Raw genomic sequence first — 25,691 nt, 5'->3', positions numbered from 1 at the left:
GGGTGAGAAAAGAAAAACAAAAAACCGGGGAGTTTCTAATCTGGCAGACGATAGAAAGGAAGTTGGCAGGAGCCGGGGGAGCTGGCAAAAAGGCCAGATTGGACCGACCCAGCACCTAAGCTGAAGACTCAGAGCTGTCAGCAGCATGTGCCTGGCTCATCCCAAGAGGTGCCAAATGGTCCCCTTTCAAAGGCTTCCATGCACTTTGGAACTTCCTCTGGGAACCCTTCTGGTGTTTCATTTATAATGACAGGAAGTTCCTTCTTGAGTCTAACTTGCATCTTTCATGCTGCTACCCAAGTCCATTCATTCTTTTACTTTGGAAGTGAAGACACAGCAGCAGTGTTACTGGCCAAAGGCCACTTTTGGTTGCATCTACTTAGAAAAAACAAACCATACTCAACCTTGCACTAAGCATGTGGCCAGCTCCAAAGAGAAACCAGCCCATCCAGGCATGTTTACATAGATTTGAAAGTCGCAGGTACCTGAAGATACTAATAGCTAAAATCCCAAGGCAGCTGGGCAGTTGCCAGCACACAGAGAAGGTGAGAGGAGAAAAGAAGGAAGACTGTTGAAAGGAGCCGGGCAGCCACGGGCAAGAAGAAGAAAGGCGACGAAGGCAGGCAGAAGGGAGAGAGGGCATCTGGGAGAAAGCGAGCAGAAAACAAGAGCAGGAGACACAGACCCAGAGCAAGTCCACGCCCGGAAATGTCCCCGGGAGCTCTGGCAGGCCGTGGCAACCCTAGCATTATGCCGGTGGGGAGCTGCGTGGTGGAAGCAAAACAAAAATCAAAGTGATCCACCGTGCTGTTTCCAAAGCAGTGTGTCTGCTCCTGCATGTAGCAACCTTTGCAGCTGCGCAGGCCAAGGCCCATTGCATCCGAGAAAGCCTGGGGTCAGCGCTCTGAAAGCCACATCTGTGCACGGGACCAAGCAGGAGGTCCTGTCCTCGACCAAGAACAAGGACGGGAGGCAGCCGGTAAATGGTGGTCCAGGCAGAGGACCGGACATGGGGGTTTTCCATCTTCGTCTACTCCATAGATTCTACGGGAAGGCTAAAGACACTGGAATAACAGCCTAAAGGAGCAAAGGCCTTCGAGTACATGGAAAGTGCCAACGGCAGCGTGGATAGAGTCAGAGGGTCTAACTCCTGTAAGGTGGAAGCCGCAGGACCTGGCTACGAATTCACATGTGACCACTGGGGTTTCAAGGGTCCAGGATGAGGCACCAGTCGTGCAAGCGGTAGACCCTGGACTGTGCAGAGCCTAGAACAGGTGCCGGAAATCCTTGCTGCGATGCATCAGGCAAGGTGCCATTGAAGGGTTTGAATTCACACACAGGCTGGACCACACGTCTCAAACGTTAATACGCATTCAGATCACCTCAGTGTCTTGGAATGCAGACTCTGCTCCACCGAGTGTGGGAAGGGACCCGGGATGCCGGCTGCATCTCCAGTAGCTCTCGGGTGATATTTAATTTTATTTACTTTTAATTAATTTATATTTAAATAGTCACGTATGGCTCATAGTGATCCCAAGCAGATAGGCAGCAGTGCGAGTGGCTTGGGGCTCAAACTTCCCATCTTGAGATGGTGGGGTGGGTTCCCGGAGTGGCCTTGGGGTATCTCTCCTAATTCAGGTTCTGATTTGGACAAAGCCAGGGGATGGAAAATGACCTCTAAAGATCCCACAAGAGAAGAATTCCAGCAAAAAGGGTCAAAATCAGGGGAGGAAAAAGGGCAGAGAGAGGCTGATGGAGAGCAGATACAGGGGCAGATGAAACACAACAGGGTGAGCAGCTGGGCGTGGCCAGTTACATGATGGACAGGTTCTTTAAAGAAGGTGTGGGATGCCCCCCGCCTTTGAGCAAGTCGGTCCCTGACCTTGGAGGACTTGGCTACTCCTTCTAGGAGCTCTGCCCTGGTCTCCTTGGAAGGCAAAGGCCAGGCCTGGCGGGTGGGGGTCGGGGCCCTCTGACCTGCGCCGCCCCTGCCACCCGCGGCCGCCTCTCACCTCCGAAGCAGCAGCTTGGGGTGGTTCTTGCTCTCCAGGTTCTTGTCGATGAGGTCGGCCAGCAGCTGCTTCAGCACGTCGGTGGCGTACTCCAGCTTGCTCTGCAGCACCGTCATGATGAGCGAGGCCACGTTGCCGCGGTCGCGCATGGAGAAGCTGCGCTGAGACTCGAGCGTGCGGATGAAGGAGAGCAGGAACACCTTGTTGTTGATGAGCTGCGCAAAGAGCTTCAGGCCTTTCTCCACGCGCTCCTGCCGGTAGCCCGGGACCTGCAGAGGAGACCGGGTTCTGACTGCCACCGGTGAGGGCGAGGCTGGCGGGGCCGGGTCATGCCCCCACAGGGTGGGCTGTGCACACTGCTGACCATCCCACCCCGCCACTTACCCTCTGCAGCCTGGCTAATGCTGTCACATCCCTATCTAGTGCCAGGTGACTACTTAGCCTAAGTCACAGCCCACGTGTGGGTCCCTGTCTCTGGAGATGAACCGAGTGAGGCACAGAGAGAATATCACTGTGAGTACTGGGGACACTGGGGTTGGAACCCACATCTGCCCGCTGGGCGGCCTCAGCTCTTCCCTGATGGTGCGGTGGAGTTGAGGAGGCGCCCCACACCACAGCCACCCACCATCGCAGCCCTGGTGGGGACTCCGGGACTTGGGCTGCTGTGGGTTGCACCCTGGCTGATGGTTCACAGGCCTGAGCCTTTGCTGACCTAATGTTGGCCCATCTCCAGACCCGTGAGTCCCATTGGCAGGCCAGTGGCCTCACAGCCAGGACTTCAGGTTCCCCGTGGGCTCTGACACCACCCCCTGTGCAAGCTCAGGCAAGTCCTTTACTTCTGCGGGGAGGAGGGGGCACAAGTTCATGCACCTGTAAGAATGGGAAGATTCAGCCCAACAGCCTCTCAGGCATTCAACTCTAGCATCCCGAGACCCTGCTCCGTCCTGGGGAAGGGGAGGAATAAGGCTTTATCTTCCTGCCTGCATCTTCTGTTCTCTGGGAAATCCATGCAAAGGTTGAAGGGTGTGCTATCCACTCAGCAAACATGAGCCAGCGGCTGAACCAGCCAGGGAAGACGCTGCTGTGAGACGCACAAGGGTGGGCACAGCACCCTGTAGGAAATGGCCCAAACCGAACACAGCCAGATGCCCTGCACCAATAGCATGGCTCAAGGGGCTGCGGTACATTCACCCGATGGAATCCCACACAGCCGGGGAAGGACCTGCCACTCACAGGAACAGGGATGCACCTTGCAGACACTGAATGAAAAAAGTCAGACCCCAGAGAGGGCAGACTGTATAATACCATTTAGATAAAGATTTAAAAAAATAAATAAAATTAATCCATGGTGGCAGGAAAATGTTTTTCTGGGGGTGGCTGTGAGAGAAGAGGCACGAGGGACTCTGGGGTGGGGGGATGGCATTCTGGCTGTGATCTGTGTGGTGGCTGGACGGCTGTGCTCACTCAGGGGAACAGAGCCCTGTTCAGACCACGTGTGCGTAGCTCTGTGTAAATACTCCCATTAGAACAAGATGTTTGCTTAAACATAAGGCACAGCCTCTGCCCTGGAGGGGAAGCCGCCCGAGAGCACAGGGTAGGGCATCTCTCGAGGGCTGGGGTGCGGGAGGTGGGAGCTGGAGACGCCATCCAGGCCACATCTTGAGGGCTAGGTCTCACCCATGGGTCAGATGCCTCGGGTCTTTGGGAAGGATCGTCATGTATGTAGCATGGCAGTGTGGCATAGTTTCTGAGTCTGTCAAGCGGGGGTCCCCTCTGTTGCAGACATTTACCCGTTGTGGGGCCCCGAGTAGAGCCAGTTTCTTCATCGACAAAGCGAAGGTGTCGCAGCTAATGTGTATAGGGCTGACCAAAGGCAGGGCCTGGCTCTGACTAGTGTCCGCCTCCAGCCAGCACCTTGCCCTGAGCCAGACCCAGGAGGCTCCCTACATGAGCGGTGTGAATGTTCCAGCTCCGCTTCTGCCACCTTTTCGGTCCTGGGGCAGCCGGGGCTTTCTCTGCTTATCTCTCTGCCCCGGTTCGAAACCTCTAGGGTAAAGCAGGATAAAACTGCCGCCACTCTGCCACTCGACTGTGTGTCAGGCGGACGCTGCAGGCTTTTCACACCGTGGGTCTTTCCCTGCTCCCGGGAGATGGCAGGACGTGGCGCTGACGCACATCCTGATTCACAGCCTGGCTCTGACACTCCTCTCTGTCTGGGGATCTCAGGGAAGTCCCTTAGCCCCCTGGGGCCCCAGGGCAATACGGTCCTTCCCTCATAGGGTGTGGTGTGGGATCAATGGATCAGTATGCCATGCTCAGCCCTGGGGGCCCACCCCTGATCCCTCGAGAAGCGCTCTCCTTGAGGCTCAGGAGGCCGGCCAGCATCAGCCGCTCCTACAGGCCAGGCAGCTGGGAGCTCACTTGTGTTTCCAAGTCAAGTCCATTGTCATTGCCCTTGCTGTGGTGCTGGTATGTGGAACACCCTGTGGGAAGGAAGTTCTCAGGAGAGATGGGAACTTGCCAGAGCTGGGGGCAGGGAGTGGGGGTTGTTGCTGGCCAGGGCCCTCTGCAGTTCATCCTCAGCAACCCCTCATTCCCCAAGGCCTCGCCTGGCCTCCTGCCCAGCTCCCCCATCCCCCCACTCATGGGCACTGACAAAGGAAGGGCAGGGAGACATGGCCACCTCACCTTGTCATCAGCCTGGGCCTGCCTATATGCACAGCGGGCAGGTGTCTGTCTCCCATGGTCTCCCCCAGCTCTGCGACCGTCCCCTTGCACATCTGTGCCCATATTTTACTCCTTTTGTCCTTCAAACCCCTCAGAGCAGCATCTCCACAACGTGACCTAATAATAATGGGGAATGCCATTCCTGGGTGCCCACCATGTGCCGTGAGCAGTGTTGCCACCTGGAATGATCTTGCAAGGCTGAGTGTGCCCCCTACCAGCTTCTGCTAACGGCTTCTCAGAGAAGCTAGTGCGGATGTCCCAAGGCCAGTGGCTGCAGGTTATGCTGGGTTTCCAACTACAAGTTTGTCAGTCTCCCAAGCCGCTTCCATCCTCCCCATCTGGGGCCATGTCTACCCTACTCTGGCTCGTGACTGGAAGCCAGCTCTGAGTCCTCTCTGCGGCCTCCTGGCAGGGCCTCCCAGTAGCTCAGGCTGGGGGAAGGCAGAGGACAAGGGCAGGCTGGCACGGTGGCACCTGGAGAGGAAGAAGGCACACAGGGCTGAGCAGACGGCACATTCGGCATGAGGACGTGTCCTGGACTTCCCACTTTGGCTGTACTCGCCTCTGGATGGCAGGGCTGGGCCCTGGGACCCACGGAGAACCAGTGTCTCAGACAGCAGCCTGGGGTTTGGACTCACAGAGAATAACTGGCTCACGTTCAGGAAACCCCCGTTCCCTCTGGGCTCTATTCCCTCAGCCATAAAATGAGAATATGAGTGCACGTGTCATAATGTTTTATGGACATTAAATAAGATAATGTATGTAAAGTGCTTGGCGCACGCGGGGCGCACTTAAATTTTATTACCTGCCCCTCCTACCTCACTGGCTGCTCTCCCCTGATCCCTCTCCCTGGCTCCCCAGCTATCTAGCGCACTGGCACCGCGTCCCCATTTTATGACAGAGGAGATGGGAGTGAAGTGTCTCGGTAAAGAGTATCCAGACAATTCCCCTTTGTAACGTGCCACCCTGCCCCCTACCCAAATGCCACTCTGAAACAAGGCTTTCTTTATTCACCAGATGGTTCGATAATTTAGTTGAAGTCTGTGAGTATAAAACTGGATAGTAAATTTTAATTGTAACCCAATAAGGTAGAGTTAGGAGGCAATGATAGGTTGAAAATGGGGACTGTTTGCTTTCTGTTTCTAAAGGATTGGTGTGTGTAACCAGTGCCTCGGCAGCCGCTTCCCCAAATGCCCGAATTTCACCCAGATGGTCCCAAAGGGACAGCCTGAAGCCAAAAGACACCTTCTTGTCCACACGCATCCACCACTCATGCCCAACCAGCCGGGCAGGTATCCCGGTGGCTGAAAAGGCTGGAAAACACTGCTTTACATTAGTCAGCGGCTTCCCTGGGAATATTTCTATTCTCAGGAAGCCAACAGGGAGAAACTATGCTGGTGGCAAAGAGGGGCTGGAAAGAAGTAAGAAAACGACGATCCACATAAGATCTCTGGGTCTAGTGTAGGGACCTGGGTCTCACATACCCCTGGCTAATGTGGAACAGTGGAAGTTAATTTCTGCCTGCAAGCAATTAACTCGTGAGTTTAATGGAAATGGAAAAGTCGTATGTGCTGGATATATACCCAAAGATTGGAAGCAGGGTCTCAGAAAGGTATTTGTGCACCGTGTTCATAGCAGCATTATTTGTAACAGCCCAAAGGTGGAAGCAGCCTGAGGGCCCATTGACAGATGAACGGATAAACGAAATGTGGTCTATTAAATGGACTATGATTCCACCTTAAAAAGGAAAGAAATTTCGCCTCATGCTACAACACAGGTGAACCTTGACAACATTTTGCAGAGTGAATAAACCAGTCACTAAAGGACAATTACTGTCCGGTTCCACTTGTATGAGGTACCCAGAGTAGTGAAATTCATAGACAGAGGTTGATGGTGGTGGCCGCGGAGGGAAATGGGGAGTGGCTGTCCAATGGGCACAGGGTTTCGTGGGGAAGATGCAAAGGTTCTGGAGCTGATGGTGGTGATGGTTGCACAACAGTGTGAATGTACTTAGTGCCGCTGAACTGGACACCTAAACATGGTCGAAAGTTTATGTTGTGTTTATTTTACTACAACAAAAAAACAAAGCTGTGTGACCTGCTAGATTCAGAGCCCATGCCTAACAATTAGCTATTTCGTGGGCTCCCACTCAGGGAAATTGATAAAGCTGGCTGTTAACTCCTTTGTGAGCTGAGGCTGGGATCAGTGGGTCTCCCCTCGTGAGAAAGGCAAGGGAAATCGAGAATATTTAGGCTCAAGGGGAAATGCTAAGGATCCAGACGAGGAGTAAGGCAGTGGAAGGACATGTGTGATTTATAACGGGCCCAGCCTCTACACCCCTTTGCAGAATCCTGTAGATATTCCCTCCGGTCAGTACCTGCAAAAGCACTCAACTCCCGAGTGATGGGCCTGTTTTATTTTATGGACAATATAAATCTCGGAACTAGTCTTATTTTCTGTTGCTGCTTCGGCCACAACCTCCCATCCATCCTAATAAGTATCCGGCGCCGTGAGGCATGACACTGATGGAGCACCTCGGGAGTCAGGTGTGCGGGCTTGCTGGCGGAGGGCCGACTCAGACGTCTCACCGCCAGGACTCAAACCCTGTCCCGCTCCCTCCCAAAGTGCCCCGTGCCCTTAGTTTTGTCGCCTGTATTAGGAGCATACCTACTTCAGAGGGCTCTTGGGGGGATAAATGAATGCATGCAGGTCAAGTATTTAAAACTGGACCCGTCAGCAGTCAACTAGTAGTGATTATTCCTTATGATTATTATTTTGCCCTGGTTTCCTTGTGTATATTTTTCACTTTTCTCTGGTACTTGTATTTATAATTCATTCCAAATCCCGTTCAGAACAAAGGGTAATATGAATATATGTATAAGCCAGATCCTATGCTAGACAGGAAGAGGGATAAAATGTTCAAAAGATGAGGTCCCTGCTGGTACAAAAGAGAGTTAGGTTTTTATCATTCACTTTCCACTTCCCTTCCCAGTGCGTCACTTATCTTTCCACACAGATTTATTGAGCAGCAACTAAGTGGTGAAATCATCATATCATATCGCAGTTTCTTAAATAAGGGTCCATGAACTCCCAACATTTGTTTGCCAGATTTCTTATTTCTGTGAATATGAACAGTTTTTTTCTGAGGAGAGGGACTTGCATTCAACTCTAAAGGAATGCATGACCCCTAAGTCCCAAAGCCCTACTCCCATCTCTGCTCTGAGATTTCCTGGCTTGGCCCCACTGCCTTCAGAGGGACCGGTTGGCGCCGACAACTGGGAGTCCTGGGCAACTTGCTTCCCCTCCCTGACCTCAGCTTCCTCACCTCTGGATCAGGCAGCTAGGCTTGAAGGTCCCCAACACCTTTCTCTGTGCTGACACCATGATGGGGAAGGCCTTGGGCATAGGCACGGCTTCTCACCTCGAGGTCCCGGAGGACAGGATGGTCTTCAATTCCTGGGAACAGGACCCGCATGGTGTAGGTTCTATAGTCCAGGAAGGGAATCCCGGCTCCGTCCAGGTCACTGGTCAACTCGTGGATGTCTGTCTGCAGCTCAGCAAAGGCTGCCACAAAGAGAAGCCCATGAGACTTCTGGGTGGGGCAGGCCCAAGAGTTACTCCCAACTCAGGAGACTCAGACCCCTCACTCAGGCCCCAGGGGACGTGAGCAATGGGCCTCAGATGTGCAGGAATAAGAAAAGGGGACATTTTCATTTAAGTAGCTGAGGTGAACTACACAGGCATGGGAGAAATGTGCAGCCCAGGGAAGCTTGTCTTGGGCCAAATTCCTTCCAAAGCATGGATGGGGGGCAGGCCATCCACAGATCTGCGCCTCTGCTGGGACCAGGAGCACCTCCCCATCTGAAGAAGAAGAAGGGCTTTGGTTTGCAAAATGTGCATGGGGCCCTAGCCAGTTTGACTCAGTGGATAGAGTGTCGGCCTCTGGACCAAAGGGTCCCAGGTTCTATTCTGGTCAAGGGCATGTACCTCAGTTGTAGGCTCCTCCCTGGCCCGGGCCCTGGTTGGGGCTTATGCAGGAGGCAACCAATCCGTCTTTCTTTCACATCGATATTTCTCTCTGTCTTTCCCTCTCTCTTCCACTCTCCCTAAAAATCAATGGAAAAATATTCTCGTGTGATGATTAAAAACAAATGTGCATGGGGCCGGAGGCCATAGAAGAGTGGTGGGGGGAGGGGGAGAGGCAAGGAGGAGTTCCTAGTGATGAAGGCTCTATTTCTGATTCTGTGTTTGATGGTCCTTTTAAGAGTTAAAGACAATTTCTTCTGAGTCCCAGTTCTGGGCCATGCAGGTCACTGGAGCCATCAAACCACCAAATGAGGCCAGATGGAGGATCTGCCACCCTAAGATATTCCTTCCACATAAATATGCAGAGTGGGTCTCTGTCCTTCCTTCCACAGGTTGATGCTACTCATTGGTGAAGTATGAGCTGTGTGGGCACTGCTGTCTGTGGAGGCAACTCAGGTCTCCAGATAGTCACGGAGCTGCAAGAGCCCTCTAGCCCAGGGAAAGGCCAGCACACAGGCTGAGGTTGTTATACAGCCTCAAAGCTGTGACCACACCCTGTCCTGGGCAGAGCCCATCTCCTGGGCCACCCTCTGCCACTTGAGGAAGTCAGAGGTAATGTACCCAGCCCTTCCCTGCTTTGCCTTTTTCTTTGGCACATGCACACACACACACACATACACACATACATGCACACACAAATAACACATGTAATCATGCATGCACACTCCAGAATGGATTAACACATGCTAACAAAGAAGAATGGCCAGTGGATGTTGACTAAACAATATTTCCTTCTGTTTATACAAACACAAGAACCGGCGAAAATACCTGATGGACTCAGAGATTCACAAGCCCTGCCCTTGAAAAGCAAGCCCTGTGTCCAGTGGACTCTGGTGACCCCGGGAACACAACACGCTGCCCCAGGCCCTGGACCCCACCGCCTCCTGCTGTGCTGACTGCAGGCCCGAGGAGCTTGAGGTTTTGGGCTTGAGGACACCAATGCTTCCTGTCTGACAGACAATGGGGAGGCCCCTGGGACCATGGAGAGCTCCTGGGCTGCTCTCTTCCTGCACCTGTGCTCTGGTCACATGGACACAGGGGGTCCTTGTCAAGCGAAGTGACTCCAAAGCAGAGCAACCCTAATGCATCCTAGCAAAACTGACAGCAATGTGTGTGCACATGTGGCTGTGAAGGGGATTCAGTGAGCCTTTTTGGGAAGTACTGTCACCAAAGTTCTGATGAGCACTCATGTATCTTCATGAGGAACACACATGTGCACTTGTGGGAGTACATGGACATGCACACGTGAGCATGAGTGTGAGTGTGTGTGCTTGAGTGTATGGGTGAGAGTGCATGAGTGGTCATCTGAGTGTGTATGTCAGTGTGTGTGTGTGTGTGTGTGTGTTATATCAGAAGGTAAGGCCTGTGACGGGCCCAGGCCAGGTCTCTTCTGAGTGTGTGTGTAGGTGCTGTCCTGGCTCACTGTCACGAGTGCGTGTGCAGGTAACGTTCTAGCTCATTGTCAAGTCTTCAAGAAGTCACCTTCCTGGACCCAAGCTGCCCTGCAAACATTCCAGAATCAGCCCTGGGCACCCCTGGAAAGTACTTCAGGAGAATCCTCCATGCTGCTCTACTCCTCTCTTCCTGCCACGTGGGATGGCTCTCCCCTGAGCAGAGGCCAGGGCTCTCCTGGCACCTCCGCTGATGCTCAGCTGGCCTCCCTGTCTGATGCTAATTCCTCCTCCTCTGGAACATTCTCAGAGAGGAGCCTGGCTTCACCCTGCCCTCGGCGCCCCTCCCAGTTGGGGTGCTCATCTGGTGAGGAGGAGAGGGAGGGAGCTGGCTTTTTATCAGTCTGCAGCTTCTCTTCAAGTCACCAAGCGCCTCCAACACTCAAAGCCTCACGCCTGCCACACATAAAAGAGATTCTAATCACTACTCCTAATTAGAGGAAAGAGTACATTGCAGAGAAAAAAATTAAGCAGCGTAAATATAATAAAAGGCAGTAATTAACAGTCCCACAAGGCGGATGTGCGTTGACAGCAAAAGGATGTAGAGAGGGGATGGAATGGACCCACCTCCCATCAGAGAGCCCCAGGTAGAGGCCGGGTTTACTCCGTGTATAAACCTACAGCAAGCAGCCACTCACCCCTCCCCGGTGACTCACAGAATGATATCCTAGGGGTGACAAGAGTCTGACTCTTTAATTTCCTTCTGAGATTTTGTGCAGCTGGTTTCAGTTCATGGCGCATTGGTAACTTCTTAAAATACAAGCTGTGAAACACTCTTCCTTCTAAATCTCAGATCAGCCCTGCAGCCCTACCTTCCTTCAGGAAGACAGCTGAAGATGGTTTGAATGTGTTACGTCAAGGCCCCCTGAGAGGGCAGCACAAAACCCACGGGCCAGGATTCTGGGCTGGAAACTGCTCTCATGGGATTTGAAATGATCCCAGCTTGACTTGGGGAAAAAGGCAGGGCACGTCTTGAGGAAGAGGGACAGGAGGCTTTAGCTTACCTGGCCTTGCCCAAGTGGGGACTGGCTAGGATATGGGATCGGTCTGGGCACAGGCTCATGGATCAGAATTCAAGTTCTGCAGGCAGACACCCAACCCCCAGCACTGCCCACTGCTGCCCAGCCCAGCCCGGCCCACTGCTTATGTGTGAGCCACACATGTACACACACACACACATGCATGCACATGCACACGCACACCCAGCCTCCAGCATGGAGCCACAGCCACCTGGCCACTCAGTACCTTCTTTGCACTCCAGGGCCACGCGGGACTCCAGGTTGTCCATTTGCATCTGCAGCCGCTTCAGTGTGAGGTCGCTTTCGCGGGACTTGCGTTTGTAGGCGATGAGCACGGCCACGATGAAGATGATGAGGAGGCCACCCGCCACGGCGATGCTGACGATGGCGGGCAAGCTGAGCGGGCTGTCCGGGGCGATGTACACCATCCCCGGGGAGTACTCCATGCCGCCGACGCGGGCCTGGGGGCACAGTGGGCGAGAGGGAGCTGGGCGTGGGGACAGAGCATCCTAGTGCACAGCCCCGGGTCACCGGTGCACTGGTGACCAGGGTGGGATGAGGGAAATGGCTCCGGGAAGCAGCAGCATATTTGGTTGTAAAAACAGCCGAGAGGGCATTTGGGGCTGGGCGAGGGGGTCCGCATAGCTAGCACGGGCACCCCTACAGCGGGAAAATTCCTTCTCTTATCCAGGAGACAACACCGGCATCTTCAAAGGGAACGGCACACAACTGGGATCTAAAGAGTGTGACATGATGACATCAGTGACTGGGTCCTGTCACTCATCCCATTGTAAGGACGGGTGACCGTGGCACAGACGTGATATCGGGGACCTCCCCTGGCCAACAAGGGTCCTTTTCTGGAATAGTCTCCTGCTCATGACGAGCAATTTAGCGCATCATTTAAAGTGACTTGCATTGCTCTCATTGTGGCGCCAGCCAGTGTGGAAGGACTGACAGTACAAGAAAAAGAAGTCCGAAGAAAGACAGGGTGGGTAATGGGTGTGGGGAGGTTGGAGGAAAGTTGAAACAGGCCAGGATCCCCTCCCGGGATGCCTGGGGGCACAGAGTGGAGCTGGGCCGCTCACACCCCGGTCCCTATGCCCCGTCTACCCGGGACAGACAGGGCCCGCAGCCTCACCATCACTTTGTGCCTGCCAATGAGGTTGGGCGACTCGCAGAGCAGCTGCACGTCGGACACCGTCACGGCACAAGGCTTCTCCCCGACCAGCACGGTGTAGTTCAGCTTCACGTTGCCCCCAGCTACGGGGGGGATCAGGTTCTTGCCCTGGATGGACAGGAAACCCAGTTCCCACCCCAGAGTCAGGGCCACAGCCACTGCTGGCTGCCTGTCCTCCTGCCGGAGTTTCCAACCTACCGGTGAGCTGGTGGAGAGGCCACCTTCCCCAGTAAGTCCACAAAAACCGTGGCCCATACACTACCATCCCCCCTTTCTCAGTGGGGCATCAATAATCAAGGCGCTCTTTTCAGCTTATCCCGAACTCAGCCTCAGAATCCTTCTCGACCCAGAGTTGTCGTCAGTCACTACCGGTGGATTCAAATGGCCATAGCAGTTAAAATGAAACTACCCACGCTCCAAAGAAACCCTGTGTTGTGATTTTCAAAAGGCTGCACAGGAAGAATCAGTCTGAACCTTTGACCTCCCAGCATCTGACAAAGCTCGGGAGTCCGATGGCCAGTGTGGACCTGGCTGCCCTGACCAGGTCTCCATGGCCTGCAAGGGGAGTGAGCCTTCAGCACAAACTCAGAGAGAGTGTTTGCATACTCTGAGCGACAACACAGTCTGAGCTAGGGACTCCAGTCACGATTTGGCAGGAGCCCGAGGCTTCTGGTCTCTTTCCTGGGCAGCGGCCACCTTTCTTCCCACCCCCCAGCCCCCAGCCTCAGTCTACCTTCAGGATGATGGGTGTGCCAGGCTTGAGCTCCAGGATTCCCGAGGGACCAAAGGCCTCAAACACAGGATTGGGATAGTAGGTGAAATTGGTCTTGTTGAGGATGAGCAGGGACTGGACGTTGTCCAGGATGAAGCCGAACTCCTCTGGCCTCTCGGTCAGGTCAGACTGGTGGTCGGGCCCCAGAGCGAGGGCCGGAGCCTGGCAGGTCATCTCGGTGGCATTCAGAACCTCACAGAGCTGCAGAGGAGCAGGCAGGGAGACTCAGCGGCGCATCTGCACACGCACGCGGCCGCCCGCACCCACCGGGCCACCTGCGATGCTGCCATGTGGCAGGGGGTTGACACGGACAGTTCTGCCTGAGTCAGAATCCTTTGCAGCCAGGAACACACAGCCTAGGCACTCAGGGAATATGTTCTGCACCTCGCTCCACATTGCCTGTGGCGAGTATGGCAGTGACTAGGGCATCTCTAAGCTAAGGAACAGAACTGGGGGTCAGAAGGGTGGAGGAAAATGCATATAAAGCTCCATACACCCTAGAAGCCCTTGGCCCTCCCTGCCTGTACCCCAAGATGTGAAAATGCCCTCATTCTGCTCAGGGGCATCACACAAACTGGGTCATCAGTGTGCGGGGTGGGCCTCTCTGAGTCCTCGGGGAGCCCCACACCCTTTAGGGAGGTGACCCCTGCCAGCCCCAGACTCACATTGATGTGCTCCTTCCCTCCGTGCTTGGCCCGGATCTGGGGGTTCTGGATGAGGTTCAGGTGAGTCCCCCACACGGTGATGGGTGTGTTCCCACTGCCCAGGAAGAGAGAAGGAGGGTGTGAGCACAGGGATAGGAGCAGCAATGACGATGATATAACCACTCCGGCTGCGCTTAGACATTAAAGACAACGGTAGCCAGTCGGCATGACAACGTTCATGGGGACAAGGCTGACGAGCTGACTGCATAATAACAAGGAGGAGCTCTCGGCAGCCAAGGCAAAGCCAGTGATGACCAGATGTCCGTGGCCATACTATGCTGAGCTCATTCGGAGCGAGGACACCCTGTGGAGGCCGGGTCTGCCGCTCGGCCCTCTTGGCTCCCCGACGCCTCCGGGCTCCAGCTAGCTGCTCCTCTGTAGCCCCTGGGGTCTCCTCTTCCAGCTCTCACCAGTCTCAGAAAATGTCCCACAGTGCCCTTGGCCTAGTGGACCAGACTGTCCCCACCAGACCCTCCAGGGCCTGAGCACAGCCTCCTTCCCAGGACAACCATACCACCAATTGCCACGGTAGAGGCTTCAGCCGGCTTAGACCCGGAGAAGGCAGAGACACAGACACTCGGGAGCCTCCTCTCAGAATGCAAAGGGGACATGCTCCTGGGCTCAGTCTCCCACACCCCGGTGGCCGCCAGAGGAGGAGGATGGGTGGAGGGTCAGGAGGTTCACTTTGTGCAGCTTTACAAGGCAGCCTGGGTGTCAGTGTCCTCCTTTTGGGTGGCTAAGAAGCTGACATGGCAGGGGTGGGGGACTATTCTCTTTGGGGACAACTCACAGGACAGGGAGGAATCACCTTTCCCACAACCAAGGGAGTATCTTCAAGAAGAATCCTACTACCTACAACAGTTGAGTAGTTGTAAGTGTGGTGGGTACAGAACCCTGGACACCCATTCATTTCTACCCTCTACCCTCCTGCCCTTCTTTACTCTCCCAGTAAATTTCCCCCCTTTCTCTCACCTCCACCTGCCCCCCTCAACACTCACTCACACACATGCCTGCACACACACACACACACACACACACACACACACACACACAATGTGTGCAGGAAGATTCCCATGAAACCCAGGGCAGTGTTTGAGCTTCTGATATCCAGCCATCTCCTGATCTTCTCAATCAATTCAAAACACATTTATCCAACGTCCCCCGTCACTGATCCTCAGTAGCCCAGGATGGCAGCAATGAAGAGGCAGGAAGTCTGCAGATCCTCCCCCCCCCCGCCCCCCCCTCCTGCCAGCATGGGCTTTAACTGCAGCAAAACCCTGGAGCCGCTGGTGGATGCAGGACCATGCTCCACCCCCGTTGATGACAGCAGGAAGGATGGCACCTCTGTTTCTGTGATGGTGACATGAGGAAGCACTGAATTAAACCAGGCTGAGGATTCCTCAGGGGGTTGCAGAGTTTGTCTTAGGCACAGGGGGCTATGCCAACTCCCCCAACTCACCAGGCCCTGGGGGCAAACCCTGGAGTCGCTTTTTACAGGCTATGTCCCCTCTCCGTGCCTTATAGGCTGCATCTGCTTAAGATCATGGCTAAAACTTGTTAGGTTTGGTCCTTAGAGAGTAAATTGATGAGGACAACCAAGCCTCATATCAGAAATGCTGCCTTTCCTTGGGTGTAAGGCTGGAGGTGGCAAACTCTTTCTGTAAAGGGCCAGAGACTAAACTGTCTGCCACAGTTCCTCAGCTCTGTTGTTGTGGTGAGAAAGTAGCTATAGACAAAACATATACAAATGAGCATGGCTGTGTTCCAATAAAACTTTATTTCAAAAGCCAGATTTGGACAGCCAGATTTGGCTTCCATGCTGGAGTTTGCTAACGCTTGGTTTCAAGGATTGTTCTCTGGACTGAACTGGTCTCTGAATCCTGCCTCAGCTTGTGGAGACTACATCTTCATGCCCTCCCCTCCCCGCTGACCCCCGGCAGACAGTGGGAGGGCCGAGGACTGAGGGCCAGGGAGGAAGAGGGAGCTGAGCCAGGCAGCATGCTGTGCATCTGCACCCCTTAATCCTCTCAGCCGCCCTCAGAGGGAGGTTAAGTAACTCCTAGGATCACTTGGCGGTAAGCAGTGGAGCTGGGCTGAGCTCACTCCTTCTGCCCCAAGCCCTGTTCCATTCCCCACGTGGCCCCTGGTACAGCCATTTCCCCTCTGTCACCAGGGGCCTTGCGGTCGGGATGCCTCTTGCAGGGCCTGGCAAAACAGACTCATGCTGCCTGCCTGAAGTTCCTTCCTGTGGTGCGAACCCCCACTCCAGGCGCCACCAAGCCAGGGCTGAAAGGAACCCAGGTCCTGGGGTTTCCAAAGCCCCACGTGAGTCGCGCAAGAGGTGCAGACCCTGGGAAATGATGCAACTGACCCAAGTCAGCTTGTGAACGGCTGAGCACGAGACTGCACCGGAGGGTCTTTCTGGAGCATCATGCCTGGCTCCCTCGTCTAAGAAACATGTTCTGTGTACTCCTGTGGAGCATGGGGGAAAGCGTGGGAATCAAGACTAGGTCCCTGCCCTGGGGGAGTGTGCAGCAGAGGGAAGGACAAAGCCAGCGGGCAGCGATAGGTCATGGCTGCTGAGACACAGGAGGCTGCAGAAGCAGAGGATGGACCTCCTCCCCAAACCCCGGAGGTTGGGGTGTGCTTTCCTTCCAGAGCAGGCCAAGAAGAAGCTGGACTAGACCTTACTCTTCCTCCTGCCCTCCTCGGCAGGACTTGAATTACTGTCCCTATTTGCCAGAAGTGAGGTTTAAGGAGTAGGACTGACGACACCTCCCCTGACAGTCACTGTGAGATGGGGACATGGCCTCCAGGTGCACCCCCCATCCTGAAATGAGAGGCTGAGGGCTCTTGCTCCTGGCCACCAGGTCCTGCATAGCGGTGCTCTCAGGGGAAGTGGGGAGCCAACTCCAGTTCATCAGTCCCCAAAGCAGGACTTGGTTCCCAGAACTCTCTTTGGCGTTTGAGAGTCGAGGAAGGAAAGCGAGCGAGGTTGGGCAGCGCCTACCTGACGATGCTCCACTCTGGCTCAATCCGCACGATGGTGGGGTCCTCCATGTACTGGAAGACCAGGTCCTGGTGGATCTTGGCCCTGTCCACCTGCACCGTCACTTCCATCGCCAGCACCTCCTCTGAGGATGTGGTGTTGCAGACGATGTAGGATGAAGAGCGCCTGGACGGAGGGAAAACATGGAGCTGGGTTCCTGGGGTCCAGGAAGGGTGGTGGTCCTGGGTTAGCACCCTCTCACTGCCAGACCCATTTGTCAGGCCCCTCAGAGGCAATGGTGAGCACTGCCTCAGACATAAACCTCTGGGAATGACTTACAAAGACAGGCTCTCCGGAGCCCTCTTTCTGCCTAGGCCTCGTCCTTGGGCCTTGCCTTAAAGCCTGCCTAGCCCCACTCTTGGCTAGAATCCTGATAAGACAGTTTAGCGAGAATCCCCCAACCCTTGCTATCTATCTGATCAAATTTCTCATCCTTCACCCCTGATATCTGATACCATGGCCAGCCTTCAGCAAGAATCCTGTTATGTTGGTTTAGTAAGGATCACCCTACCTTTAATCTTTCCTCTTAGTAATTTTCCGCCTGCTGACCCTCCCCCTGCTGTTGGGTGTAAATGCTCAGCTGTCTCTGCTGTGTGGGGGAGCTGAGCCCCATCTCCCTCCTCTGTTGTGATAGCTTGACACCTGCTGCAACAGGCCCTGAGCATAGCTCCCTTCTGGGAAAACCTCTCTCTGCAGAATGTCACTCCTGCGGGGGGCCGGCCCCCTGCCATATCTCATAGAGTCCTTCACTAGACACACCTCCCTCCTCCCTGTCCCCCAGGCTCCTGGCTCAGGAAAGGCAGGCCCTTCTGGGGCTGGATGGTGGGACGAGGGGAGAGAAAGCCAGCTGCCTTTGGAGATACAGTCGAGCGAGCTGGGGTAGCTGCCCCTGCCAGCTCTCAACAGTCCCCGTGGGCTCTGCAGCAGCCCGTGAGAAGCTAACCCCAGGGAAGGGACTCTAGATTCCAAATCATGTCCTGTGGAACCCCAGGGTTCTGCCAGTAGGCAGTATGGGGCGCCAAGGTGACATGGTGGGCAACAGCACAAGGGCCTATCCAGGGGTAGGGTGGCTGGCAGGTCTCCAGGCCGAGCCAAACATCCACAGCCAGGTGTACCCAGAAAGCCCTGTCCCGAAGGGAACACCACTTTCCAGGGAGGTGGCAGCTGTTCCAAAGGTTAGCCTGGGGAATCTTGCTGCCTGGCTGCGCACCCCAAAGTCTGTCCTGTGCTTACCTGTGGAAGAGGCAGGGCTGCTTCCCGAACAGCACCACCACATTGCTGCCCGCGTTCAGGTTGGTGCCGGTGATGGTCACCTGGGTGCCTCCGGACCTGGGCCCCTGGCTGGGCTTCAGGTCTGAGAGAGTCAGCGTCTGTGTAGGAGAGGACCTGGCCTGAGACACAACTGGAACGGGTTGCGGAGGCTCCGCGCAGGCCTGAGGCAGCTCCCAAGCCCCGGGCCACCTTCTGGAATCCGTACATGGTAGCCTCCCATAGAGCCTGCACAGTTTTTTTAGGCTTGTGTGGATAGGCAACTTCTGGCCCCTGGAATTTGCATTTCTATATTAATAATCTATAATAATAAAAGTGTAATATGCAAATCAACTGAATGGCCGAACAGAATGACTGTCCAGATGACCACGCTATGACACGCACTGGTGCCAGGACAGCCAAGCTGGGTGCGATGCGATTGTGGGGGGTGGGGTGCCATTGCCCCTCGATTGCCCACAGAGGGAGGCCCAGGCCAGGCCACCGGCCAACGGGGCGATCTATGAAGGGAGGGGGCGGGCGGGGGCTCCACGATCAATCACCCCAAAGAGGGAGGCCCAGCTCCCGGACTGCAAGAAGGTGCAGGCCGGGCTGAGAGACACCCCCCCTCCGCCAAGTGCACGAATTTCGTGCACTGGGCCTCTAGTAGTAATAATATTAATAATAGCTGCTATGTACTGACTTTTTAAGTGGCAGGCTTTATAGTTCCATATATATAAATAAATATATTAAAAATATATAAATAATTTGACCACTCAATCAGTCCTACAAGATGTGTATTATCACCCGTCTCACAGAAGATTCAGAGACGTTAGGTAGTTTCCAAGGTCGCACAGCTGAAAAGTGGCACAACTGAGATCTGTCTGATGGTTCCAGAGCTCCAGTTCTCCACCCTGCTCCGGTCTCCAATCTCATTTGCTTTCAGAAGGTGATCTGCCCCTTCCACAGACCTCTCAGACTCAGCCCAAAGCACCCAGGGCTGGAGCAACAGGATGCGAGGGCCCCAGGGAAGCTAGGTGTGTGTGGGGGGAGGGCTGGGGGAGGGCAAAGACTGGTCAGCAATTGAGTAGAGTCCAATTGGCAAGTGGGGTGGTGGTGGCTGAGGATTTGGAGTTGCAGTGTGTTCTTTCATTAGCATTTTAATGGAAAAACTTTCTTCAGTCCCAGGTGAGAAGCCTGTATCTGCATTTAAATGAAGATTTTCTTCTCCCTTGGCCCCCACTCCCTGCCCTCTCAAAGAATCCTGCACCAAAAGTTGAACCCACTCCGATCCCTCTGAGGAGCTGGCAGGCAGCCTCCCCACAGAGAGGCCTGGATCCATAACCAGAGAAGAGAGGCCTACAGCTCTGGGCCTGGCACGTGATGCCCAAGTACAAGCTCAGGTCACACACGCAGGGACGCACGCTGACCGCTGCACTCCATGTCCGACCCAGCGCTCTGCTCACCAGTCCCTGCAGGTCCTGGGCCTGGCATCCCCCACGGTACCCACCAAGCCCAGGAACGCTTTATTTTGCCTCCACCACTGGCTCAGCCAGAGACCTGGACGTGGGGCAGGGACATGTGGAAAGAGTTTTCCTTTCTCCGTTCTGCCTAGATCATGCTGTTGGGCTCAGGACAAGTCACTTACCCTCTCTGATCACAATATCAGGGAGCTGGGTCAAACAATGGTTATCTCAAAGATGCCTGGTATTTTCTGTAACTCTGTGTCACCTCTCACAAATGGTTTCTTTGTCCCCACTGTCTGTAAGAGGAGGTCCCACTGACTGTGACTGTGTGTGTGTGTGTGTATGTGTGTGCACTCCCAGGGGCTGCAAGGCAAGGAGGGGTTGGTGGATGCTGGAGATATATAATCAAAACCAGGGAAGTTAGGATAGGTGGGATGAAGGGAGAACAGGCTCCCTGGCAGCCTGTGGGTGGGGAACTTGGAAGGGGTAGAAGTGAGTAACCCCTGCTGGCTTTTGCAGGAAGGAGGGGAGCAGGGAGAGGAAAGTATAGAGCTGCAGATGCAGATGCAGATGCCTTGCGTTTTAAAGCTGTGAGAAGCTATTAATCATTCGGGATGGGCTTCATAGAAATTTCACCAGGAGGCTTGCAGGGGAATCAGTCCTACCTTACCTGCCACCTCTTCACTCAGCTCCCAGGAGGGAGGTCGGGGACGGAAACACGCTCTTTCCAGGGAGATCTCTAGAGACCAGTCTTGTGGCAAGGCCAACATGTGTCACCAAGTCTGGCCTGATTTGTGGAGGGAAACTGAGGGATACCTGAACCCCTATGTCAGCGGAATCCTGTCTCCAGAGGAGCTACGGGCTTCCTGCGGGGCCCAGGCTGTTCCATCTACAAGATGCTCTGAGGTGCCAGGGAGCATGAGGAGGGCCGTTCGGTCTTTTCCTAACTTCCTGGTGAGATTCATGGGCCCTCTGCCCCTCGTTCCCTCTCTGAACCCCAGAAGCTCTGTGGAGAGGCCCCAACAATTGGGCCCTAAATACAAGGTGGGGTCTGGGGAGGGGACGGGTCCCTACACCTTTCCTCCTCCTTGAAAGTCTTCCCCAGGGAACATGTAGCGCAGGGCAGTTCTTCAGAGACGGCCCTCCAATAGAAAAGTGACGCAAATGTTCAAGTCCCAGGGACCCACTGGGCCAGTGCTTTTATCTGCTGGCAGCAACTCCCCTCCCTCCTGACCTGCCTTTCTGCCCACCTCTCCTCCTTCCCCCCACCTCTCTCTCCCTCCCTCTGCTCCCACCTTCTGGTGCATTTCCCTGTCATCCCTTATCCCAGGGACAGCCTCCCGCTACTCAGGATCCACACAGAAAACTATTCTGCCTTGTGCAGATCCTGCCTTTCCACGGGCTCCTTCCATGGAGCCTCGTCTTAATATCCGCCATCCAGCCGCGTCCTGCTCCAGGTAGGAACCATCAAGCAGGCAAGACGGACCTTCCCTGGGAGCAGAAAGGGCTCTGGAGCACCCCCCACAGAGATGTTATGAGAATTGAACCTGGAAGCAGATAGCAGCAGGCACGTGGCGGCTACTCAATAAACACTACTCCTAGGCCCGTGGTCCTCAGCCCAGCGGCAGCGAGAGTCTCCTCGGCAGCTTTGTGCCCAGCTGCAGGGTGTGATTTAGCTTGGGGGCTCCAGAGCCTTTTGCTTAAAGCATCCCGGCAGCTGACAAAGACATCAACAGCCTGGGCTTCATCTGCACAGACTGGCTGGGCTGAGAGAGGGGCAGGGCCCCAGGGGGCAACACCGAGGCCAGTGCAGGTGGATGCCAGGTCCCAGGGGGCAGGGCACCCGCCCAGGAGAGGGATGAGGACTGGGTCATGGGCAGGAAGAATGGGAGGATGTGGCTTAGAGCAATGCAGGGGAGGAGACGGAGAAGGCAAGGGGGTCGGCCACAGGAAGCCTGGCGCAGTTAGTGTTGGCTAGGCCGGGCGGCCCGACCAAGGAACATGGGAGACAGCTAGAGGCAGTGGGCTCCCTGGGCGCTTCATGAGGCGGGGCTGACGTAGTGAAAACGGTACTCCGCCATGGTGGATGCATTAGAAGGGGTTCAGACAGAGGCAAGGATTCAAGGAGGCCCTTGTGGTGGTGTGCAGAATGGGGAATGTGAGACTCCAGGACATGGTGATGGAGCGGAAGGAGAGGAAGCCGAGTCACAGTCCACATTGTGGGCCTGGGTGACAGGCCTCGGGCAGAAATGGGCAAGTGAGCGTGACACCCTCTCTGTGGAGCTGACGGCCTGGGTGGGCCATGGGAGGCGATGGCAGGACGTTCAGGGGCTGGTCACAGAGGTGGAGGCCTGGCTGGAGACAGGGCAGGGGCAGCCAAGGCCCAAAGGACACAGCTGCTTAGTGAGGTAGTGCTGGTCCTGGCACCGCGCACTTCGTCACTGCCAGGGGACCGCGGGGCGAGGACTGTGCGGAGCAGCCGAGTAAGTCCAGTGCTTGCGATGGCCATGCAGCAGCGGCCTCCCTTGCACCACACTGCCAGCTCACTTCAGAGCCAGACTTCACGCCCTATGCTGTGGTGCCGGGCCATACCCCTCAATCCCTGCTGAGGTTGTCTCTGCCTCTCTGTCTCAATCCCTCTTTCTCTCATTATCTCAACTCTGCTGGAATAGCACATATTTCTGTATATCATAAATATATATATATGTATATATATATATATATATATATAATATGCAACATATGTGTATACATTCTATATGAACATATGTATATTTATCACTTGTCTCAAAGTATATTGGTTTTAACTTGAAATTCCCTCAAATCCTTTCAGAAGGCGGGGTTCAAACCTGAAACAAATGGGTGAAACTGCGCCCCCATTAGATCATTACATGCGTGTTCTTCTCCCTGAGTTTCCATGTGTGTTTAGTGACAGCCAGCTGTTCACAGGGCAGTTGGTTTTTAGAGCAGAGTTGGGGGAGCACAGAGCAGGGCCCAGGCAGGAAGGCATCTGTGCACTGTCCTCCGAGGCGGCCCCCTCCCGTTCATATGTACACACAAGTCTTCCGTTTCAGTCCATCCACAGACTGTGCCTCCCTTGCAGGGGCTGTGTGGGGGCTGGTTCATCACAGACCAGGGCCACCAAATTATCTAATCTAATAATAGACAAATATGCAAATTGACCGCACCTTAGCTACACCCAAGCCACGCCCACCAACCAATCAGGACGAGTATGCAAATTATCCCAACAAAGATGGCAGCTAATTTGCATATCAAGACAGTGTCGAAAGAAGCCAAGAGCTGCAAAAGGGAGTAAAGCTTCAAAGAAGCAAGCAAGCCTGGAGGGGGGGGGAGGAGAAGGGAGGAGCGAAGTCAGGGCCAGGGCGAAGGGAAACGCAGGCGGGCTGGAGGAGAAGGCGGGGCGGGCAGCAAGGGCGGAGCGGAGGCGGGGCCGGGGGCGAAGGGAAACGCGGGCGGGCTGGAGGAGAAGGCGAGGCGGGCAGCAAGGGAGGAACGGAGGCAGGGTAGAGTGCAGCAGGAAATCCTATTGCAGGATTTTTCCTGCAACGGGAACGCTAGTTATTATTATAAAATGCAATCAACTAAGTAAGCATCTCTCAAACAAATACCTTGTGAGAGGTATTGTACAGGGTGATAAACAGTTGTCAGTTGAATGGAGAAATAAGAGGAGGAGGAAGGTAGATGAAAGAGAAGGAAGGAACAGGAAGGAAGGAAGGAAGGAAGGAAGGAAGGAAGGAAGGAAGGAAGGAAGAACACTGGGCCCCCATGACAAATTTCAGGCCATTTAATGCTCAGACATAAAATCCATCACTCAGGTTTCCAGCTTCCCAAAGCAGCTCAGCACCATGAGGAAATTAAACCCTCACAGCTGTCATTAACCTGAGAGGTTAACTGGGTGGTCAGACAGGTTGGAAAGTGATGGGGCATGTGCGGCAGGAGCTGTGCTCAGGTCTCCAGCATCCCTGTCATCACAGAACCCCTCACCCAGGACGGGCAGGCGCTGGCCAGGCAGCCGTGCAGCGCCAGGGAGGGTCCAGGCTGGAGGGAGGCGAGGGCTGGGTGAAGGCTACAGGAGGGAGAGGAGGGGTAAGGGATGTTAGAGTGGGAAAGGTAATGGTAGGAGCACAGGAAGGCAGAGCGGGGTGCAGGTGAGATGTGGGATAACGAGGTGGGTTCAGGAAGTCACGGGACAGGGATGGTGGTGAGTGGGGAAGCTAGGACGAGTGAGGATGGTGGGATGGAAGAGCTGGGTGTCAGTGTACAGGGCAGGGCACAGGAGCCCCAGCAGCAAATGCAGAAATCATAAAGGAATTGATACTAGAAGTGGTACATCTACTTTATGTCATTTTCACAACTGTACCTTCGGGTAGATGCCATTGTTATCATTCTGTTTTAGAAATGAAGACATCGAGGCACAGAAAGGTTAAGCAACTTGCCCAGGTTCACTCAGTAAGTGGCAGGGACAGTGCTCAAATCCCGGAGTCCTGATGCAGGACCACACTCTCACCTTCCATGCCACACTGCCCCTCAGCAGGGGATGCTGGAGCTGGGGCCAGAGCATCTTCCCTGATGTTGCCTGGGTTTGCCCACAGACGTCTAGACGGGCCAGTGAACATGGTAATGAGGTCTGTGGCCTGTGATTGGCCAGGACGCTGGTGGCCAGGACTCACCATGAAGTAGTAGAGCTGCGAGGACCGGGCCATGAACTCTGGCCGACACACGGCCACACAGATTTCCACGAAGCCGGCGTGCTGGCTGGGCTTGGCCTCCCCCATCTCACACACGATCCTGCAGGGAGGAGAGGACAGACCCCCTGGGTCACAGGGCAGTCACAGGACTCCCAGCCGTGGCCCCTGGCCCCATTCTCTGCAGTAGGATCTCAGGGATGGGCAGGGGAGGAGGTGAAAGACACCCCAGGTTCCTTCCTGCAGGGGTCCTGCTAGGTTCTCAGGAAATGAGGAAACATGATCTTCAGGGGTCCCCTGGAGGCCCTCTGTAAAGTGGAGAGCCTAGGGGAGGGTTCTGACCCAACACTCAGTTTCTAATTCATGAATTATCCACTCAATTATGAATTACTGTGAATTTTAGCCAAGCAGCTTAGCGGATAGAGCTGGCAGGACCAGAGAGGTACAGTGACTTAGCCAAGGACCCACAGCAAGCCAGACAGAAGCCATGGAGTAGACCTAAGGTTTTCAGGTCCTTGCAGGAACTCATGGCCTGCCTCACCAAGGGCTTTCTGCTCCCAGCCCCAGCCAGGGGCCTGGCAGGTCCACAAACATGCATGTTACGGTTGGGAGGAATCATACATTCTTCCCTTTTTATAAATTTTTATTGTTTTAATTGCAAAATTTGTTCATACCCTTTGAGAATGAGATAGTGCAGAAGTGTGCCAATAAAAAAGTAGCGTCCCTTTTTTTATTCCTAACCTCTCTACAAGTTTGGTATATATAGTCTCCCAGGCCTTTTACTAGACCTGTGTGTGTGTATATATATATATATATATATATATATATATATATATATGTATATACATGTATATGTATGTATACACATGTATATGTATGTGTATATACATATATGTGTATGTATGTGTATATATGTAATTTCCATTTTGCAAAGTTAGTCAACTTGCCCAACTATATATATTTGGACATATATACACATACACACATGCATGTATGTATATTTATGTTTGATATATGCACACACATAAACCAAAATGTTATATATACACACATAGCTATATACAAACATACATATACAGTGCATATATAATGAAACATATACATGATTTAAAAAATAAAAGTGAGACCTAATTATCCACTATTATAACCTGTCTTTTGACTCAACAATACAGCATGGGCTTCGTTCATGTCACTGTTCACACAACTCTGCCCTCGACAGCTTCACAGTGCTTCACACTGTGACTGTACCATCATCCATTTCCCTGCTTACTAGTGAG

The 25,691-nt window shown here is 54.1% G+C and overlaps 1 protein-coding gene across 1 annotated transcript in view; it reads right to left on the bottom strand.

Moving 5' to 3' along the window:
* The window catches only part of PLXNA4 (plexin A4), a 345,488-nt gene that overhangs the window by 31,793 nt on the left and 288,004 nt on the right, over nucleotides 1-25,691 (bottom strand). Inside the window, exons 13-21 of the mRNA XM_054726089.1 lie at nucleotides 24,400-24,517; nucleotides 18,231-18,367; nucleotides 16,959-17,123; nucleotides 13,910-14,003; nucleotides 13,206-13,445; nucleotides 12,434-12,580; nucleotides 11,522-11,756; nucleotides 8,161-8,303; nucleotides 2,013-2,281 (exon numbers count right to left, since the gene is read on the bottom strand). Coding sequence (XP_054582064.1) covers nucleotides 2,013-2,281; nucleotides 8,161-8,303; nucleotides 11,522-11,756; nucleotides 12,434-12,580; nucleotides 13,206-13,445; nucleotides 13,910-14,003; nucleotides 16,959-17,123; nucleotides 18,231-18,367; nucleotides 24,400-24,517 — 1,548 coding nt within the window. The remainder of the gene's footprint in view (nucleotides 1-2,012; nucleotides 2,282-8,160; nucleotides 8,304-11,521; nucleotides 11,757-12,433; nucleotides 12,581-13,205; nucleotides 13,446-13,909; nucleotides 14,004-16,958; nucleotides 17,124-18,230; nucleotides 18,368-24,399; nucleotides 24,518-25,691) is intronic.

This window comes from Eptesicus fuscus, chromosome 14 (genome assembly GCF_027574615.1).
Source record: "Eptesicus fuscus isolate TK198812 chromosome 14, DD_ASM_mEF_20220401, whole genome shotgun sequence".
NCBI lineage: Eukaryota > Metazoa > Chordata > Mammalia > Chiroptera > Vespertilionidae > Eptesicus > Eptesicus fuscus.
The sequence above is the reverse complement of the archived record's forward strand: the minus strand, read 5'-3'. Positions and strand labels throughout refer to the sequence as shown.